This window comes from Archocentrus centrarchus, chromosome 1, assembly GCF_007364275.1.
Source record: "Archocentrus centrarchus isolate MPI-CPG fArcCen1 chromosome 1, fArcCen1, whole genome shotgun sequence".
Taxonomy (NCBI): domain Eukaryota; kingdom Metazoa; phylum Chordata; class Actinopteri; order Cichliformes; family Cichlidae; genus Archocentrus; species Archocentrus centrarchus.
In genome coordinates, this window is record NC_044346.1 from 32,327,543 (window position 1) to 32,345,767 (window position 18,225).

The window sequence follows — 18,225 nt, forward strand, 5'->3', positions numbered from 1 at the left end:
AGGCAGGAGGCTACGGTCCATACGGACCAGAACCTCCCGCCATAAGAACAGTTTCTTCCCCTCTGCTGTTGGACTCATGAACAATAACCCTAAGACTGTTACCACTACCCTCCACAAACGCTGATGAACCCTATGTTTATGCACCTGTCCGTTTGCACTGATGTACATATTACTGGACTATAGTTTACATTCTTTTATTTTTTAATTATTCTCTGCACTGTATATTTTGTAATATTGTGTTATAGTTATAGTTCTAATATCTCTGTATATTTGTAATTTGTATGTTTGTAACATTGTCTTATAGTTGTTTTTTATGTAAGCACGAAGTACCGCAGCAATTTCCTAATGCTGTGAACCTGTTCACCCATATGGCAATAAAACCTTCTGATTCTGATTCTGATTCTGATTTGTCTGTAGGTATATATTACTTGAGTATGTTTGATCCCAGAGCCCAGTAAATTTGGAAGGTGTGAATACCACATACCAGCAGATTCAAGTCCAGTATGGTGTTACACAGATTAAATGAATCTAATCAGATAGCATGGTTTGCCCTGCAACCTCAAGTAACAAAAGACTTTAGGAGGTGGCTATCTTGATGTGAGCCAGATGTTTTTGCAGCCTTAACATTGGCCACTGACATTGGTAGCATTTTGGCCACCAATGTTGGTGTCTTGTAAATCAGAAGGCAGGCCAATCCTAGAACATCATTCTTGTGAAAACTAATGAGGATCATAATGGACAAGTCCAGTGACTGAGACTCATCAGGAAAGTGTTAATTGAGCATAGAGCAACAGAGATAAGGGCTATTTTCTCAGAGACAAGGAGTTGTGTGCTTATCCTCCATAAAACTGTATCCACATTTTTCCCAGTTTAAACATATAAAATGCAATGTGTTAATCAGTAATAATTACATTTAACCTGTCTAAATTCTCTCTTTGAGCACCATTTCTGCATTCGCTACCACCCTGCTGTTGATCGAACATCCACTTTGCTGACAAAGCCTTTTTTTCCCCCTCTTCTCCTGTTGTTCTCCTCTCAGTGCAGTTCCACATTGATGATTGTTCATCAGTGTGGAACTGCAGAATATGTAAATGACTCAAGCAGCCTAAACAGGCACAGTGTAACATCCTACATCTTACTCATGCCGAGGCAATGGGATTGCTATTGTCAGTGGCACTTGAAATGAAACTAGTCTATAGTGCATAGCATGTAAGTTTTGCATGACCTAATAAATAATTTCAAGGTTTTATATGTTTAAAAATAACTTTTAATTTTAAGAAGTGCCAGACAGACACCTCAGAGCTAAAAAGAAAAAAGCTAGTGTTATGAATATGTTATTTATATGCAATAAATGCAGTGTGAGGGTGTTAAAGCCCACAGGGAACCTGAACTTAATGAAAGTAAGAGGGAACAATTTAGCCACACTGTTAGCACTTACAGTAGGGGAACACCTGCAGAAGCCCTGATGTGCACCAGCAGTTGCGGTGAAAGTTGTTCGCAAGGGAGAAAAACCCTGACACAGCTTTAAAGGATTAAGGAAGTGGAGCAGAATATCTAGAGACATACAATTAGTAGTGCAGCAACTCCAGCAGTGAGGCCTCTAAAACCTAATTTGTCGTGTGTACTTTCCTCTACAGTGAGTGAGAGTGAAGCCAGACGGGGTGGGAGATTGGGCAGGTTGTGGTGGAAGGATGGGAGCACAGAAGAGATTGTGAGGTGATGAAGGGCAAGAAATGGGAACTTAAATGTAATTAAGTAATTAGTATTACTTAAGTTAGACAAATAAGTTTTGAACTCAAAGCTGAGCCAACAATTATTAATCAAGTTTTGAATTTTTTTTTTAATACAATGTCAAACATAGAAATACTGCAGAAATACTGGATTTAAACTCAACCACCTTTTTGTCCTCCACCCATTTTCTTCCACTTACCCATTTGAGGGTTGTGATATGTCCTGGAGCCTATTCCAGCTCAGAGCTAGTGAGTAAGCAGTGGAGAATGACACAATAAATAACATGCAAGAAATGATCTGGGGCTGGACTTAAACCCAGGCCCCTGCAGAAACCTTTGGTTGTCAGCACCCAACTTACGTAACATTTAGTCATTTTTTTATCCTCCCTAGTTTACCCGATAGAGTCTGAAGTTAGGCCCAGTCACTGAATCCATGCTATTTTGTGTTGGCTCACCACCCAGCCACTTTTAAGAGCCTTATACACAACATTGAGTTATATCTGTAACAACTGTTGAATCTGTGATGTACAAGAAAAGCTGACAAAAACAAGTATGAACTATCATAAAGTGGAAACTGTCCGCTATATCAAAAATGTGCAATAAAGTTTGAATTAATGTAAAAAAAAAAAAAAAAAGATTAAAAGCTCATGATTATCATGCATTTTATTGGAAATGAGTAAAACACATATATTGCAAGGTTGACATTGAAACCTAACATCAATACAAAGAAAAAAGAATCATACAAAACATCCAAACGAAAATTCTTCAAATGCTCAAACAAAATTGAAGATGCAATTATTCATCTTTATTAAAGTTGTTTTTGGCTAAAACCTTATTCAACAGTTCTGATCAGGATACATTCATATGTAAACATTGGTATGAGGCAAGACATCGGAAAAACCTACCCAGTCATTACACGGTGGATCGTTCAGCAACACAAAGCAGGACCTGGAGGTAGTCCCTGTCTATGCTGGTTCAAACACATTTAGTTTGCAATCAGAAAGTAGTTTGATAAAACCGTTTGTCTATAGACAGCTGGCTCGAAACCATGCTTTTGGTCGAAAACATAAACATGATAAAGGAGTGGCATTAGGGTGCATTATATCCTGGTCCCTCAGAGAATAATAGCAACATATATCAGCTTAGAAATGTGAAAACAAACAAATTTTACCTCCTCACCATTTCACATACATTGCACTCGCTATTATCTCAGACTGTGATGATTGTTTGATCCAGGGCACTTGTGACAAAATACATTTAGGAAGAGGAAAAATCTTACTTTGGGAGCTACATTTGATTTCATAGATTCCATTAACACACTGGGTCTATCTTTCATCAGCACAGGAAAATAGGCATGGATGTAAGTTTTAAACTTAACTACTGTATAATAAGACACAGGTACATCATACACACACCCAGTTCTTTTCCCAGCAAATAGGCACTGAGGCCATTTCTGGTGGAAAATCATTACTGAGGCTACCTTCGGCATTGCTTTTGCAAACAGGACAAAAATATATAATTTGATAAATAATTCTATGGCAGGATAGAAGAACACTTTTAAATTCGGCTCCTTTTTTTGACACTATTGCACCTTTCCAGTTTGGGTTCGACAGGTTTTTGTGTCACTTGCAAAGAATGCAAGGTAAAGGTTAGTCCTTTTTTTGCTGATTTAAAGCCAAAAACAGTCAAATAATTAAAAGAGAATTTGGTAAGTTTAGCTTTAACGTCACATCTGTCATTTTTTTTTTCAAGTGTTTTAAAGGATGATGGATAATGAGAATGAGCTGCAACACAGAAACACAGATGGGTTACTGTATATGTCAAAGCTTTTTTGTTAGCCTAGCAATTAGTAGTGTAATGTTTTCATATAATAGAGCTGTCATCTCAAGAGCTTCCCTCTGACAGCATTGGACTTTTAGAGTCCTAGCATAATTTAGCTTGCCTGACAGAACAGATAGACTTTTCCATATAAAAGGCATCACTCCGGCTCCTCATCTTATCTCAAAAAAAAAAACTCACACCAGGGTCTGTTTTGAGGGTTTAGGATATGTCCAATATATAGAATGCATTATGAATTATTCCCCTGTTGAGTGTCAGTTGTAGGAATTAGAGCTCTGCGGTAGCCCTGGATCTCCTTCTGACACCTCTGCATGGTCTGAGGTCCCAGTGGGTTCAGTGGACAGTACTTCAGGCCTGGAGGCGGAGAGTGCATTTGAAGAAGCTGCTGCTTCAGTTTGTAACAGTGATGCCCTCTGCTGAGCCCCCAAGCTGATCTTCTGGTCAGCCAGAGGACTGGTCAAGCCCAGACTGGACAGAGCATCCAGAGTACCATCTGGGTCTACCATCATGTCAATCACTGTCAGTTTGGAGCAGACAAAAACAGTCCTGCTTAATATAACATAACTCTTCCCATAGTGTTACTAAACTGCCGTAACACTACAGAATACAGGCAGCAATACAATATTTCATGCTTGGATGATCTTTTTTAAAGCTGTTGTTCTGAAAGCTAAAGAGAAGCATAGGAAGAACCATACCTATCAGTTGTCTTTCAACCCTCTTCAGATCTTGAATGATGGTTGAAACTTCCTGTTAAGAAAGCAAACTGATTAAGTGAATGCACCTACACCAAAAAAAAAATCAAGTCAATTAATCTTTTCACTGCTTCAGGAAAAAGTTTGGAGCTGAGCCCTTTACATTCAGTAATGCTTTACGAGCCCTGCAACTCGTGTCCTGGATACACACATGTCTTTTCTGGGGTTCACACGAGGCCAGAATATCAAGCCAGAATTTATGATCCTGCCCCGAAGAGAGGCAGAGGTACGTGGAGGTGAGCTTATAAGTATTTTTTTTTAAATAAAATAACCACATTTGGTGGCTACATACTAAAATTAGCATTTGCACATTAATCTAAAGGGCATATGCAGAACTGAGGCATCTTTGATTTGATTCTCCAAGTGAGCACTCACTATGATTGCTTGGAGTAAGTAATCAGAAAATGGTAGGGAAGGACTGGATTTGATACACCATTGAATTAATTCAATCCAACAAAAGGCTAAATGATTAATAATATAAATGTATATTTATGGAAAATACTTCATTACTGTGGACATAGTACATTGTCTTTCAATTTGAAATTTGGTTGAATTAAACTGTGCCAAAAATAATGGCTAAAAGTAAATACTGTGATGATTGGATAAAAATCCACTGTTTTATGACGGTACCAAGTACCTTCACAGTTAACAATCACATTGAACTTGCAAAATTTATGCCTACGTAAATGTGTTTAACAAGAGTTTGCAGTCAGCGATCTATTGAGTCAAAATGTTCAGTACATTACTGTCCATATAAAATCAAGATGATTCAGATCACAAACTTATTACAAACTGGCAGTTTTTTTTTTCCTCCATTGCAATCCGTTCATTTAAAATACACTATATTGCCAAAAGTATTCGCTCGTCTGTCTTCGCACCCATACAAACTTGAGTAACGTTTCCTTCTTAATCCATAGTGTTTAATATGATATCAGCCCACCCTTTGCAGCTGTAACAGCTTCAATTTTTCTGGGAAGGCTTTTCCACAAGGTTTAGGAGTGTTTATGGGAATTTTTTACCATTCTTCCAGAAGTGCATTTGTGAGGTCAGACACTGACGTCTAATTCATCCTAAAGGTGTTCTCTCAGGTTGAGGTTAGGACTCTGTGCAGGCCAGTCAAGTTCTTCCACACCAAACACACTCATCCACTTCTTTATGGACCTGCTTTGTGCACTCGTGCGCAGTCATATTGGAACAGGAAGGGGCCATCCCCAAACTGTTCCCACAAAGTTGGAAGCATGAAACGGGGCCGAGCTCAACTCCTGAAAAACAAGCCCTCACCATAATCCCCCTCCACCAAACGTTACACTTGGCACAATTGGCACAATGCAGTCAGACAAGTACCGTTCTCCTGGGAACCACCAAACCCAGACTCTTCCATCAGATTGCCAGACAGAGAAGTGTGATTCATCACTCCAGAGAACACGTCTCCACTGCTCTAGAATCCAGCGGCAGCGTGATTTACACCACTACATCTGACGCTTTGGATTGCACTTGGTGATGTAAGGCTTGGATGCAGCTGCTCGACCATGAAAAACCATTCCAAGAAGCTCTCTATGGCTCTGCTGAAAGCTGGTGACCTCTGCACACTATGTGCCTCAACGTCCACTGACCCCAGTCATTTTGTATGGCCTACCACTACTTGGCTGAGTTGCTGTCATTCCTATTCACTTCCACTTTGTTATAATGCCACTAACAGTCGACAGTGGAATATTTAGTACTGAGGAAATTCCATGACTGGACTTGTTGCACAGGTGGCATCCTATTACAGTACCACGCTGGAATTCACTGAGGTCCTGAGAGCGACCCATTCTTTCACTAATGTTTGTAGAAGCAGTCTGCATGCCTGGGTGCTTGGTTTTATACACCTGTGTCCATGGAAGTGATTGGAACACCTGAATTCAATGATTTGGATGGGTGAGTGAATGCTTTTGACAATACAGTGTATATCAGTGTGGACCAGCACTGGACTGAATGAGAGAACAAATGCTAGACTAATATTTTCATTTCTAGAACAGTCCTGCCTGTTTGGTTATAAATATCACAGTCTTGTCTGCCTCACAAGACCTCAGCAGATTCATCACCTTGTTTGAGCTCTTGAGCAGTAAGGAGTCATGCTCTGCTTGCAGTTTGGTCTCAATCTCTTCCCATTTTCGTTCTTTATCCTTGAAGAGGATCCTGGAGGCCAGGTTGTTACAAAAATAAGATAAAAGTGAAATACATAAAACATGCTCAATATAAGTTTCGTTAAAAGCATAAATTGCTGCTTAAGAGATTTCATTCAGATGCCATCTGCAAATTGTAGGAGTTAAAAAGACCTTTGAATTGTCATTCTAATGAGAAAAATATGCATCTGGGTAGCAGAATAAACCTGTGTGATGTGCCATTCAAATAGTGCCAGGTGTCCTATTTACAACAAAAAACTGACAAGAATCTGAATACACAGAGACAATCTTTGTATCATGCAGTACCTCTTTAATGGGTAGATCAAATAAATAACTACAATAACACGTGAACAAATGTGTGGTTTAGTGTAATACTACAATGCTCACCTTATTTTGCAGGTTGTTCTGTCAACAGATTTGCGTATCCTGGTTGACAGCTGAGTCACAGAAGCTAGCAGTAAACTGTCTAGGACCGCCTGAAAGATAAAAATAACACCACTTCAAGGGGTTCATTTACATGGTACGATGCTAACAACCTGTACTATTGCTACATTTAGACCATTCATGATGCAGATATAATTTATTAGCTTGTTCCATGGCTTTAGGTTTAGGTTTGTCTGTTAAGGGATGAATGAAATGTATGGAGCGCCCTCTAGTGACAAATAGTGGCACAGTCTGAGATGAAAGCTTTGCTATACATTTTCAGACTTTTCAGTATAAGTCTAAACTTGTTGTGTATGCTGGTTTATAGAGTTTCACCCTAACCCATATTTAAAATAGAGAAAATCATATCAAATCCAAACTCTGCAATAGCAGTATGGTACATAAAAGGCCATATAATAAGGAGTAAGTTATATTTAAAATTGAAGCAAGGACTCACATCATCTCTATTCCATGTCTGTCGGCGGATGGACCGGGAACTCTGTCCACCAGATCCACGAGGTCGAAGCTCCACAGACTGCCCATTGGTTCCCAGAATGCTACTGTGCTCTGTGGAGGGGCCACCCAGGTCCAAACTGTCATCAAACACTCGCTCCTCCAACTGAAACAGAAATAAAATGCATAGAAAATAGATGTTATTTCATCAGATCCTTCTTTCTGTCCATGTTATGTAATCTGACTTCTTAATAATCTCTATTTTATTAAGAACAGGGTTAATATGGGTGTCATTAAATTAATAAATTGTTTGTATGCTATAATTAGTTTAAAATTCAACAACTATACCAGAGCTCCAGGATCAGTGGCTGCAGGGCTGACTGAGTCAATCTCCCCTGCCACATCATGAATCTCTCTGGCCAGCATGGCCAGGTCTTTTGCTAGATCTTGGCTAATCCTGTTGGACAAACGCCAGTATAATATTAGTTCTTTTTATTATTTGGTGATACTTATTTAACAAAATTTAAATAACAGCTTAAAAAAAAAAAATCAATAAAAAGAACTGCAACCCCGAACCGAAGAAAAAGAAGCAATAACAGGCATGTACCCTAAAGAAGGAGAAGTGTGTTTGAATAGCGCTATCTGACTCATTCATGCTCTCAAAATGCACTGGAATACTTGTCACCTACGTACCTGGCTATTTCCTCGCTGTGTGCCGTCCAGTCTCTCATATATTCATCCTGCTCCCTAGAGTGCTGCTTCAGGGCAGTCAGGCCTGCAGGATTAGGGGTTGCTGGAGCTGAACCTCCAAGCTGGGCTACTCGAGTAGACGGGAATAGCCGTGTGTGACCCTGCTTGGATATGTGACGATTTGAACCATACTCATCCTCTGAGGTGGACGCATACTCCACGGGTACACGGCGCCACCGAGTCCCAGCTGTGGAAAGAATGGTATTGAAGCTTAGATGAAGCTTAAAATGCCAGATGATTTCTTATGAATTAAGTGTTCAATTTTAACAAAGGGCTGGTTCTTTAATTAGATAATCACAGGTAACTGTACAATTTTTTGGCAGTGAAAGCATCAATGGGAACATGAAAAGACCAGAATGTGACAGTCTTACACACTTACATGCAGGTGTGGCATGTGATGAGGTTCCTTTACTCTTGTCAGGCAGCTTGGAGGCACTGTTAGCTCTGGCTCTGGGTCCAGACACTGAAGTCACATTGCACCCTCTCAATCCTTGCCTGATGCCATAATCACCTGCAGCACTGCGGGTTCCAAGACCTCTACTTCTTGTTACAGTGGCCTCTGAGTCACTCTGGGCAGACGGGGAGCCCACCCTTGGCCTCCTTGGCTGTGCCAGAGCCTCTATCCTGGACATACCCCTTTTTGCCATGCCTGTCTTGGATGTGGAGCTAGCAGTGGAGGCCTCGGAGGCCACAGACATCCGGTCTAGATCAGCAGGCTCAGTGTCTGAGGAATCCCCCAAACGGGCTCGCCGCAACAAGGATGCCCTGGTGGGCCTGGGCTTGGGAACACTGGTGGCTTTACTGGTGGCAGAGGAGGCAGGAGCCTGAGTGACCTTAGCCCGGCTAGACTTGGTGCTGGTCCCTACAGTTGTGCTCCCTGCCTGGGCTCTAGCATGTGAGCTTTTGGAGTCTTTCGTGGAGGTGGGCTGTGAGTCTGATAGGAGGGAGTTGGAGTTGACATCATCATCAGTGAGATCCAGGGAAGTCCAGGGACGGTTGGTCTGTGAAGGACCAGATGTTCTATTCTTGACCCTCTTGTCCTGGGTCTCCCTGCCACCAGTGGGACCCTTGGCAGATGAGCACACTACAGTTCTCTCTTTCTGCTGTCCTGCTAGGGTTCTGCGTTTCTGGACTACTTTCCTTGCTCCCTCAGCCTGGCTTACTGTGCTTGTCGTGTCAACATCTGACTCTGGTGACATGGAGCCTTCAATGGACTGACTTGGGGGATCACCTTGGTCTGATACAGTGGTTTCTAGAAAGGCTGCCACAGCCTCTGAATCTTTCTGCAGTGTGATGCTGTCCATGCCAGTCTCTCTAGCTTGAGTTCTACCTGTGAGCGCATCAATACGTGGTATGAGCTCTATTGGGACATTGGAGCTTGGTTTCTCCACAGTAAAGCTCTCCTGCCTCAACAGTGGTTTCCCACTACTTTCCTTGGCTTTCTCCTCTTCCTTTTTCCTCCTCCGTACCTCCTCCATTCTCTTCTCCCCGCTGGTCAGTGGACGAGGGGGGAGCTTTGTCAACACACCCGACTGACTCGATCTCCCACCACCACTATCCTGCGACTTGGCTGGTGAGGAGCGACTTGGGCTGCCACTGTGATTGCCCACACCTCCTGTGCACTGACCAGGTCGAGTCTTTCCCCTGCTCAGCTTTTCCTCCTGGTTTTCTTTCTCCTGTAGCTCTGTGTCCTGTTTTTCCCCCATATCTGTACGGAGGCCTGAGCCTGGGGTCCTTCTTCCTAGGCTGAGATCCTCGCCAGGAAGTTGGGGTAGGGTTCTCCTCTTGCGCTCCGTGTACCCAGTGGAGGCAAAGGAGGTTGAGTGGCTGGATTCACTTATATCAGCTGAAAAGAGAGAATATATTTTATTAAAATGTGTAATACACATGGTGGTTGATATGATAAATTTGTTCAATAACTTTTGAAGCTTGAGGCAACAAAACACTAATAAATAAAATTCAGATAGTGTGAGAGAAAAAAAACTAACAGATCAAAAAACTTGTCTAGCAGATGGTGGCTGCCAAAAAGGATGTACTTTGTTTATAAAACAGTTTTGTGTTACACATGTAAAATTTTGAACTATTTTAATGTTTTAATGTGAAGCCTATGCTTCAGGTGCCACTGTGGTCACATGACTCTATTTTGCTAATAGCCAACATTTGTTGTCTTAAACTTTAATACCACAGCATGTTACTATATTAGTGAAATAAATAGAAATAAATCTCTCAGATAGGAAAAGTTGCTTGTGGGGTTTGTTGCTCCACTACTGAGCATAATATGATCAGCAGCTTGATAGCTCTGTTAGCTAAACCAAAGGAGGCCTATTCTGCTCATTTACAGCTCTATAATTTTCAATTCTCAGACTCTACTAGAGTAGCTTTGCATGATTCACAGTTCAAAATAATCCTTATTTATCTTATGCTGGGCCTTAGTGAAGCCCAGCAGTTCATCCTTTTTCTGACTCATGCTGTTTTAGCTCCCTTCCCTTTAAGAAGACCACAAACTTTCTTCTGAGTTTCTGTCCCATGCAAATAGGTTTAAACTGCAGGACTTTGGAGTTGCTGAGTCAGAGCCAGAGGCATGTGCCCAAGATGGCCACTCTATTTGTTGTCCACAGACCCAAGAGTAGAAAGTACAGAAAAAAAGTGATAAGTTTTCTTGTCATTGGTTGGCTGTATGGCAAAAACTACTGAGAATTAAAATCCATTAAGAAGTCACGTAGACTTGCAAACAGTCATACCAAGGACAAATTAATCGTTAACCACCAAACGAAAGTGTCTGAGTTCAGGATCATTATGACTACGTGGTCAGTAGCAACCATGGCTAAAAGCAAACACGTGAAATGTGGAAATATGTGAACACATGAAAAGTGCCTGTAAAATGACTAAAGTGACCTTGGTCACAGTTTGGGTGGAGACACATCAGATAATCATGATGTGCAAGTTTCACTAAAGTCTGACTATAATACTCTCGGAGGAGTAGCATTCTTGTGAATTGTGGACAGACTGACGCACAAATGAACGACGGACGCCTCACCACGGCGTGAGCTCATTGGTTCTTGGACCGGATGAGCTAAAAACTGAAACAGAATGTTTAGAGCAGTCTGAAACGTGAGCTTGTACCTCCTGTGGATAACTCTTTGAATTGTAAATATAAGCATCCACCTTTGAAATAGTATACGGTATTTATTACAGAAAAAAAGAAGCATAATACTGCTGTGTAACTGTGTAATTGAATACAGAATAGGTTGTGAGACTTCTCTATTATGCTACTTTTACAATTTGTTTTACCATTTATCCACAATTGTGACCGTCTCTTATGGCCACAGTGGACTTTGTTCAGCAAAAGGTTACACAGTAAAATTTTGTATGAACAAAAAGCTGAAATAGCCAGTGTGTACCTGAATCTTTAAAAAAAGAAACACATTCTCATAACACTGTGTGCCACATTTTTTTTAACAGCTCTAATGTCCATAACATTTTATGGTTGAAGGAATCCTTCTTTGAGAGTGAGTAAATCTAAACCAAATACCTCTGTCCTCTGTGACCATGACGTGGCTTTCGCCTCCTGACCCTTCAGGGTCAGTCCTAATGTGGCTGGCAGCTAGAGTAGCCCACTGCGACACCCAGCGAGGACCACCCACCATCAATTCCTCAGACAAGACCTGAACAAGTCAATGTGGAAATAAAACAAAAACATGTCATTTAGTTCTTTTTAGTTTTAGTTGTTTACTGGACAGCTCACTGACTATAATTTAGAAGAGTGGTTCTCGCACCTCTGTCTCTATGCGTCCAGGTTTTCCTCTGTCTCCAGTGCCAGACCTCTGGGAGGTGAGTTTCTCTCTTTGGTCAACACTCCCCATCCTGGACACACACCCAGAGTCCTGATCTACACCAAACACCTAACACATAACGCGCAAGTAAGAAAACATAATATGATCAGAAGATTAATGATATACTATAAAAAAAGAGGTATGATTTCCCCTTCTTTACCTTGTCAATCAGCTTCCTAGCCTCTTCTTCTTCATGATCTCCATTCTCCAGCTCAATGGTATAAGTCCCTCTATCACTATAATCATCTCCATGATGATAGCACTCCTCACGCCCACTTTGCTGATGGGGTGCTGAGCCGCGTCGCCTCTCTGTTACTTTGGAAATTGAAGGTTTGCGACGACGTGCAGGACTGTCTTCCTCTGCAAAGAGACCCTCTGGCACGTTTGCACGGCCCTCTCTGATCTTCATCCCTGCGCTACCCCAAAGTCCCCATGAACGCTCTTCTAGTGCTGCAGCCCTGCGCTGTTCGCCTAGTGCATTCTCTGAATCACTCTGAGTGCCATCCTCATGTTTACTGCCTGGAATTTGTGGCGAGGAGAAAGATGTAACAGATCAAAACGTAATATAACAGTAATAAACTAAATATTGCATGTAACTGTATACTGTACCAAACTATATATCATATACACACACCTTTGAGACTACGCAGGTGTACAGGCACATCGCTCTTCACACTTTCCCCATCATCCTCTGCAACAGTCTCTTTCAGAGCCAATGGCAGCTCATTCTGGGCCAGCCAGTCAGCAACTTTGACTTCTGCTGCAACCATGGCTGTCTGAAGAGGACTCAGCTCCTCCCCGACAGCCCTTTTAGGGCGTGGCCTGGTCTCTGGTCCTACCTTTGGAACTCGATCTTTGACAGTTACTTTACCCGAAGCCCCTGGGTCAAATTCAATGGTGAAGGAGGCATGGCCATGGACAGGCTCTGCAGCAGCAGAAGCAACAGCCTCTTGTTCTCGTGAGATGGCTTCACCACTCACTTTACTTGCTGAGGGATCATCTTTTGTTGGAATCTCAAAGTAGCTAGGCTCCTGATTGGAGGCTGTTTGCAGAGTACACTTTGGGATCTCTGCACTTTTCTTAGTGTCTGTCACAATTAATACAAAGATAGCTATTTGGCACCACAAAGTTTACAAAATATATAATATAAAAAGTAAAACAAACAAAAACTGATAATGAGCAATATTGGTTGCTACCTGATTCAGTTTTTTCTCGCTTCCGGTCTAAATTCTTGTCCTCAGGCTTTCCTGGATGCTGGTCTTCAGTGTCTCCATCTCCCCACCAGGCGGGCTGACCATACAGGGGGGTACCCCTGTGCAACACTGTGACATCCCCTGGCAAAACCAGTACAAATATAGGAATGTGCACCTTCATTTATCACAGCTTAGGGCCACTTTTTGGGCTTGAGTTAAAGGTCAGTTAAATGCAACACCCCAAGTGTTACTGCCTGTCATTTGCCACCCTTAAGGATTTCGGTATTAGCGCAATTTTTGTCATTTTGCCACCCACAATGGATTTTAAATCAAACAGTGCACTGTTCTTGAGTTAGCCAGTTTGCACCTTGTGGTAAAAGCCCTCTGCATTTACATTCATTAAGGTGTCTCTTGATGGTTTTGACAATGACACGCCTACCTCCACGAGAGTACTCTTGACTTGGCTAGAGGTGAAGGAATTTTTCTCAAACATGGAAAGAATTCTGTGATCATCAACTTTAGCTGTTTTTTTGTGGTCTTTCGGGCCTTTTGGTGTTGCTGAGCGGACTGCTGCATTCCTTTGTTTTAGGAATGTACCAGATTGTTGATTTGGACATTCCTAAAGATTTTACATCTATATCGTTTTGGACCTCATATTGAGCAATCCAGTCAGTGGCTACCAAATGCAAGTTCAGCATTTGGAATTAACTGTGTTTTATTGGTTTAATTTGCCATGAAATAAAGAGGGAACAGGCCTCAACTGGCCAGGAATGCTTGTCAGTCAACTGTCCAATTACCTGCTGTCTTCTCCTCTGACCTGCTGGCCTCACTCGGCTTGGCGGCGGCTCCCTCACACACCTGCGCTGCTGCTGCCTCAGATTGTTTCACCTGCGATTTGGATGATTCTGCCTCTGGAAGTTTCTTCTGGTTCAGCTGAAGTTGGCTGCTAAACTTCTCATGCTGACACATGAGATAATAGCAGCAAGAGGAGTTAAGAAAGACACAGATTACACAATACCATCAAAGTAATGAATGCATATAGTTGGTGTAGATTCTGTTTCAGAGCATCAAAAAAAGTGTATACTTTTTCTTTGTTTTTAATCTCAGTGATATCATAGAATTACACATACATTCTGTACTTTCTTGAAATCTGTACTTTTTTGCAGCTACCTGGGCAGTTTTCGGTGATGAAACAGCAGATTCATCAATCTCAAAAAGTCATTTTGCTCAGTTCAGCAAAACTCTTTGATTTATTCGCTAAGATATTTCTGCTAACTGATGAAAAAAGTACAAGATGTTTCTGCCTGTCCTGTTTTAAACAAAACTATTTACACTGTCTGCAAACATGTGAACCTTAGCAAATATTTTTTCATTGCACAGCATGCCATCTAACCTTTAGGGCCTCCTCAGGAATATGCAGCTCTCCTCGAACAACAGTGAACAGGTTGGTATGTGAGACAAGTTAAGGTAAAAGATGACGAGCCCTTCGCAGCGATGAGAATCCTGCACTGATAGCCTTATCTATTATGCAGTAGGCAGAGTGCAATGAGCATGCACAGGCTATTCAAGAACAGATAAAGTTACAGTGCTGCCCATGTTCACTGACCTCGTGCTGTGCGTCACTGGGTTTGAAGGATAACACAGGAACATATTCAAAGGATATCATATCCAAACCTCAATTTGTCATCAATTTTCAGTGTGACATAGATTTGCTCCTGTATTCTGACATCGTTGATAAATGTCTGTGAACAAATATAAAAACAGTGTGGTTAGGAAAGACTTTGTTCAAAACCGAGATCATCTACTATTTTAAGTTCAATCTCCTGAAATCTTAGTAGTGCTTGTGCAACAAAATGATGCTGTGTGTCTATAACGCAGAGTGCTGCAAAGCAAGTGCCAAATTTTGTACCAAATCTTTAGTCACATATCAAACATTTCCCAGAATACGTATGCATTCTGGGAAATGTTTGATATAGAGTTTAATAAGAAAACAGCCAGGGGGCCCCTTCAAGATATATAGACATAAAAAATGCACTCACCCCATTTAAGCTGCCCAGGTCCTTAACTTTATGTTCGTCTGTACTCGGCTCATAGTTGATGACAGCGTGCTGTTTGTCCACGCTACGGGACTAAACCATACAAAATCCAGTCAATCACTGTAATCCTCACTAATCTCAGTGCATCAGATAGTAATCCAGCCAGAGGAAGGATGACAGCTCAGATCGTGTATGGTGGAGTTACAGTACTGTACCTGCAGCATAAGCTCACAGTCGTCCCTCCCTACAAAGATCATCTCCCTGGGGAGACGGTGACGTGTCCCCCCACCGCTTACCAGGAACCAGGAAGTCAGACTCATCTCTGCCTGACAAGTTCACTTGTGACCCTTAATGCATCCTGCTGAAAACAAGAACAGTGTCAGACTGCAGTTTATGGTTATAAATCTATTAATGAGGCCATTAAAAATGTATGTAGATCAATGAAATAATATACTCTTACATTGTTATCAAGAGTGGGTGAGGCATGCTGTTTCTTATAATTACAACAAGCACAATTACTTGTGTGTGTGCTTGTGTATCATATGTGCAGTAGTTATTTTGGTTATCACCCGAGGACATGACATGCTTATCAGTCCACGTACGGAATTAAAAAAAACAAAACAAAAAACTTTAAGTCCAAAGGAGCAGCTTACAGTATTTTAGGCATTCTTCTAAACTCCCAAAGTGAATTGCTCAGCAGGATTGTCCTGTCATCAGTTTCACAGCCCACACCACTGAAAAAGGGAGAAGAAGAGTCGGATACTGTGCAAAAAGTGAGTGGAGGTGAGGGTGGCATGTCTAGAAAGAAAGAGATGATGGTACGTGTATTATGACAGTTAATTCAATCACATCCAGAACGTCTGAGCCACACAGAACACAGGCACACACACCCACAGAAAGGCAGGAAGTCAGCGAAACAGAGAAAATAAAGACAGCAATAGAAAATCCACTTCTCTCCTCCCCATGATTCTCTCATATGATTTCCATGCAGTTGTCAGGATTCCCATGCACACAAAACAGCACAACAGCTCTTTTCACTGACACAAACACCCGGTCCTCTCCCTGCATCATTAGCACGCAGGCCTGCTGACTCACGCTCTGAGGGAGTCATAGGCGAATTAGTAGGATTTAATTACGCATACTTTGTCATATCTGAGGCTCCTTTTTCTACGTCAACGCAATCCCAGTGGGACTTGACAGCCTCCGGTCTCCCCACGGAGAACTACGTGGTCCATCTCGCAGTAGGATGGCTCCTAGTGGCCCAGATTTCCTCTTTAGACGCTTGATCACACACGGCTTCACCCACTCTCTGATATGAATATCCTCTGCAAATGACCACACATCAACTGAGCCTGCAAGCGGCAGCAGCTGATGGGTTACAGTCAGCCAATGACTGAGCCTGAAAATTAGCCCAGTTAGGCCATGTCTCAGTCCAGCGTTCATCGTGGAGCCATTTAGGAATGATACCATATCCCAGTGAATTACATACAGTAATATTAATCTAATGTTATCCAAATATTACACAGATTGTAGTATAAATACAAGATTGGCTATAATGAGTCTAACGTTTATTAGCGACATGTCATCTGAAGCGTGCATTAATCTGTCACGTTCAGCACATCCCTTTATGCGCACCTTTTGAGCCAAACACGGGCTAAATTAGACAGATATCAGTTATCACGTGTTTTAAAGCCAACCAAATCATGTTTAGGATGCTGCCTGCTGATGTCCCACGATCTCGACCGTTATGGGCGACGTATAGGTCTGTCGCACAAACAGCGAAGCTCATTTCACTGTCTCCATCCTTATACCAGAGAAAGCAACCAAAGGCACCAGAGCAGTCCTGTTAGGGAAATAAAACAAGGGCAAAAAAAAAAAATTCTCTCACCAGGTGCTCTAGGGGCAAACAGCATCCGATGAGCAGAAGGTTATGAACAGCGATGCTGCTGCTCCTGCAATCCCGTTGCCCAGCCCAGCTCCTTCAACACTGCCGTGTCTTGGCCTCAAGGTGGCGCAGTGCGCTCGTATAGGAAAAGATGAGGTTATGTAATACTGTGGACGGCTCACCATGAGTGGCCCAAATTAGGTAGATGATGGATCATAGATTTTGGACAGTGACTCAATAATTGTGTTCAATATTCATATAAATGATAATAGTAAACTTGAAAATGCTGAATATCATTGTACAATAGTGTGAAATGGAATACAGAAAATGTACAAAAATTATAGATTTAGATTTTATTTGCATTTATGCCTTTAACATTATTATGTAGCAGACTTATGTTAGTATTTTAGCACTAAGTTTTAGTTTATGCACTAGTTTAGCAGCTCTGTATAATTATCTTAGGATACATTGGCTAAGATTTTGCTTTTAAAAGCAGTCTCGAGTTGAACCACTAGATGGCGCCAAAGTATTGAGCTGTGATTTGGATGCGGGCATAAATTCAGTTGTTGAGCCTGATTTTGAGGTTAACCTGCAACCAAGAAAATAAAAGTGAACCGTTTGTTTAAAGTATGGCTTCTGATTGTTGGTTATTGCCTCTTATTTGTGTTAAATTAGAGGAGGGCTTTTATGTGCCTAATCTGGATCTGGTAAACTCTAGTTTATCATGAAACCATGCAAGAAAAAAAAAATCGAGTCTCTTTTGACCACTTCTGTAACAGCATGACAATTTATGGAAGCTAGGTTAGGGAGTATATAAATCTGTCCACTAGGCCACTCCGATCCACTTGACATAATTTGTTTTAGTTAGATATGCCCCCTATAGGTTCCATTACTGAAAAATGACCAGCCTTTCGTTTAAAGTCAAGCACCCTTGACTGCACACATTAATCCAAATATGACATTTTAAATTATCCGTCAGTTTAATTGCATGATTTTGTAGCTAAAGAAAGAAAACAAAATCAAACAATGCCACGAAAATGCAACGTGATCAAAACTGTTCAAAAAATGTTTTGTTTTTTTTTGTTCTTTTGCCTTCAAAGTTTCAACAATAACATTGCTGGTTGCAAGTGATTATTTAAAAAAAAAAAATCCCACACTGGCTTCAA

General features: G+C 41.5%; 1 protein-coding gene across 1 annotated transcript; it reads right to left on the reverse strand.

The window, feature by feature from the left end:
- Positions 1–2,484: 2,484 nt before the first annotated feature.
- Positions 2,485–17,165, reverse strand: cep170ab (centrosomal protein 170Ab). Its single transcript, XM_030742442.1, has 20 exons — positions 17,063–17,165; positions 15,828–15,908; positions 15,390–15,535; positions 15,178–15,267; positions 14,802–14,880; positions 14,532–14,590; positions 13,936–14,098; positions 13,142–13,279; positions 12,580–13,032; positions 12,106–12,464; positions 11,889–12,014; positions 11,645–11,777; positions 8,492–9,958; positions 8,056–8,299; positions 7,711–7,819; positions 7,367–7,528; positions 6,874–6,962; positions 6,406–6,499; positions 4,265–4,316; positions 2,485–4,086 (listed from the first exon to the last, which is right to left on the reverse strand). The coding sequence occupies exons 3-20, from the start codon at positions 15,492–15,494 to the stop codon at positions 3,824–3,826; spliced, it is 4,185 nt and encodes a 1,394-aa protein (XP_030598302.1). The 5' UTR covers positions 15,495–15,535; positions 15,828–15,908; positions 17,063–17,165; the 3' UTR covers positions 2,485–3,823.
- Positions 17,166–18,225: the final 1,060 nt, after the last annotated feature.

Excerpts from the sequence above, each read along its gene's own strand:
- cep170ab (XM_030742442.1), bottom strand. The coding sequence starts at position 15,494 with ATGAGTCTGACTTCCTGGTTCCTGGTAAGCGGTGGGGGGACACGTCAC. Across the intron at positions 14,591-14,801 it reads CAAATTGAGGTTTGGATATG|ATACCAACCTGTTCACTGTT; the intron begins ATATCCTTTGAA and ends AACTTGTCTCAC. Across the intron at positions 13,280-13,935 it reads GTCAGAGGAGAAGACAGCAG|GGGATGTCACAGTGTTGCAC; the intron begins GTAATTGGACAG and ends TGGTTTTGCCAG.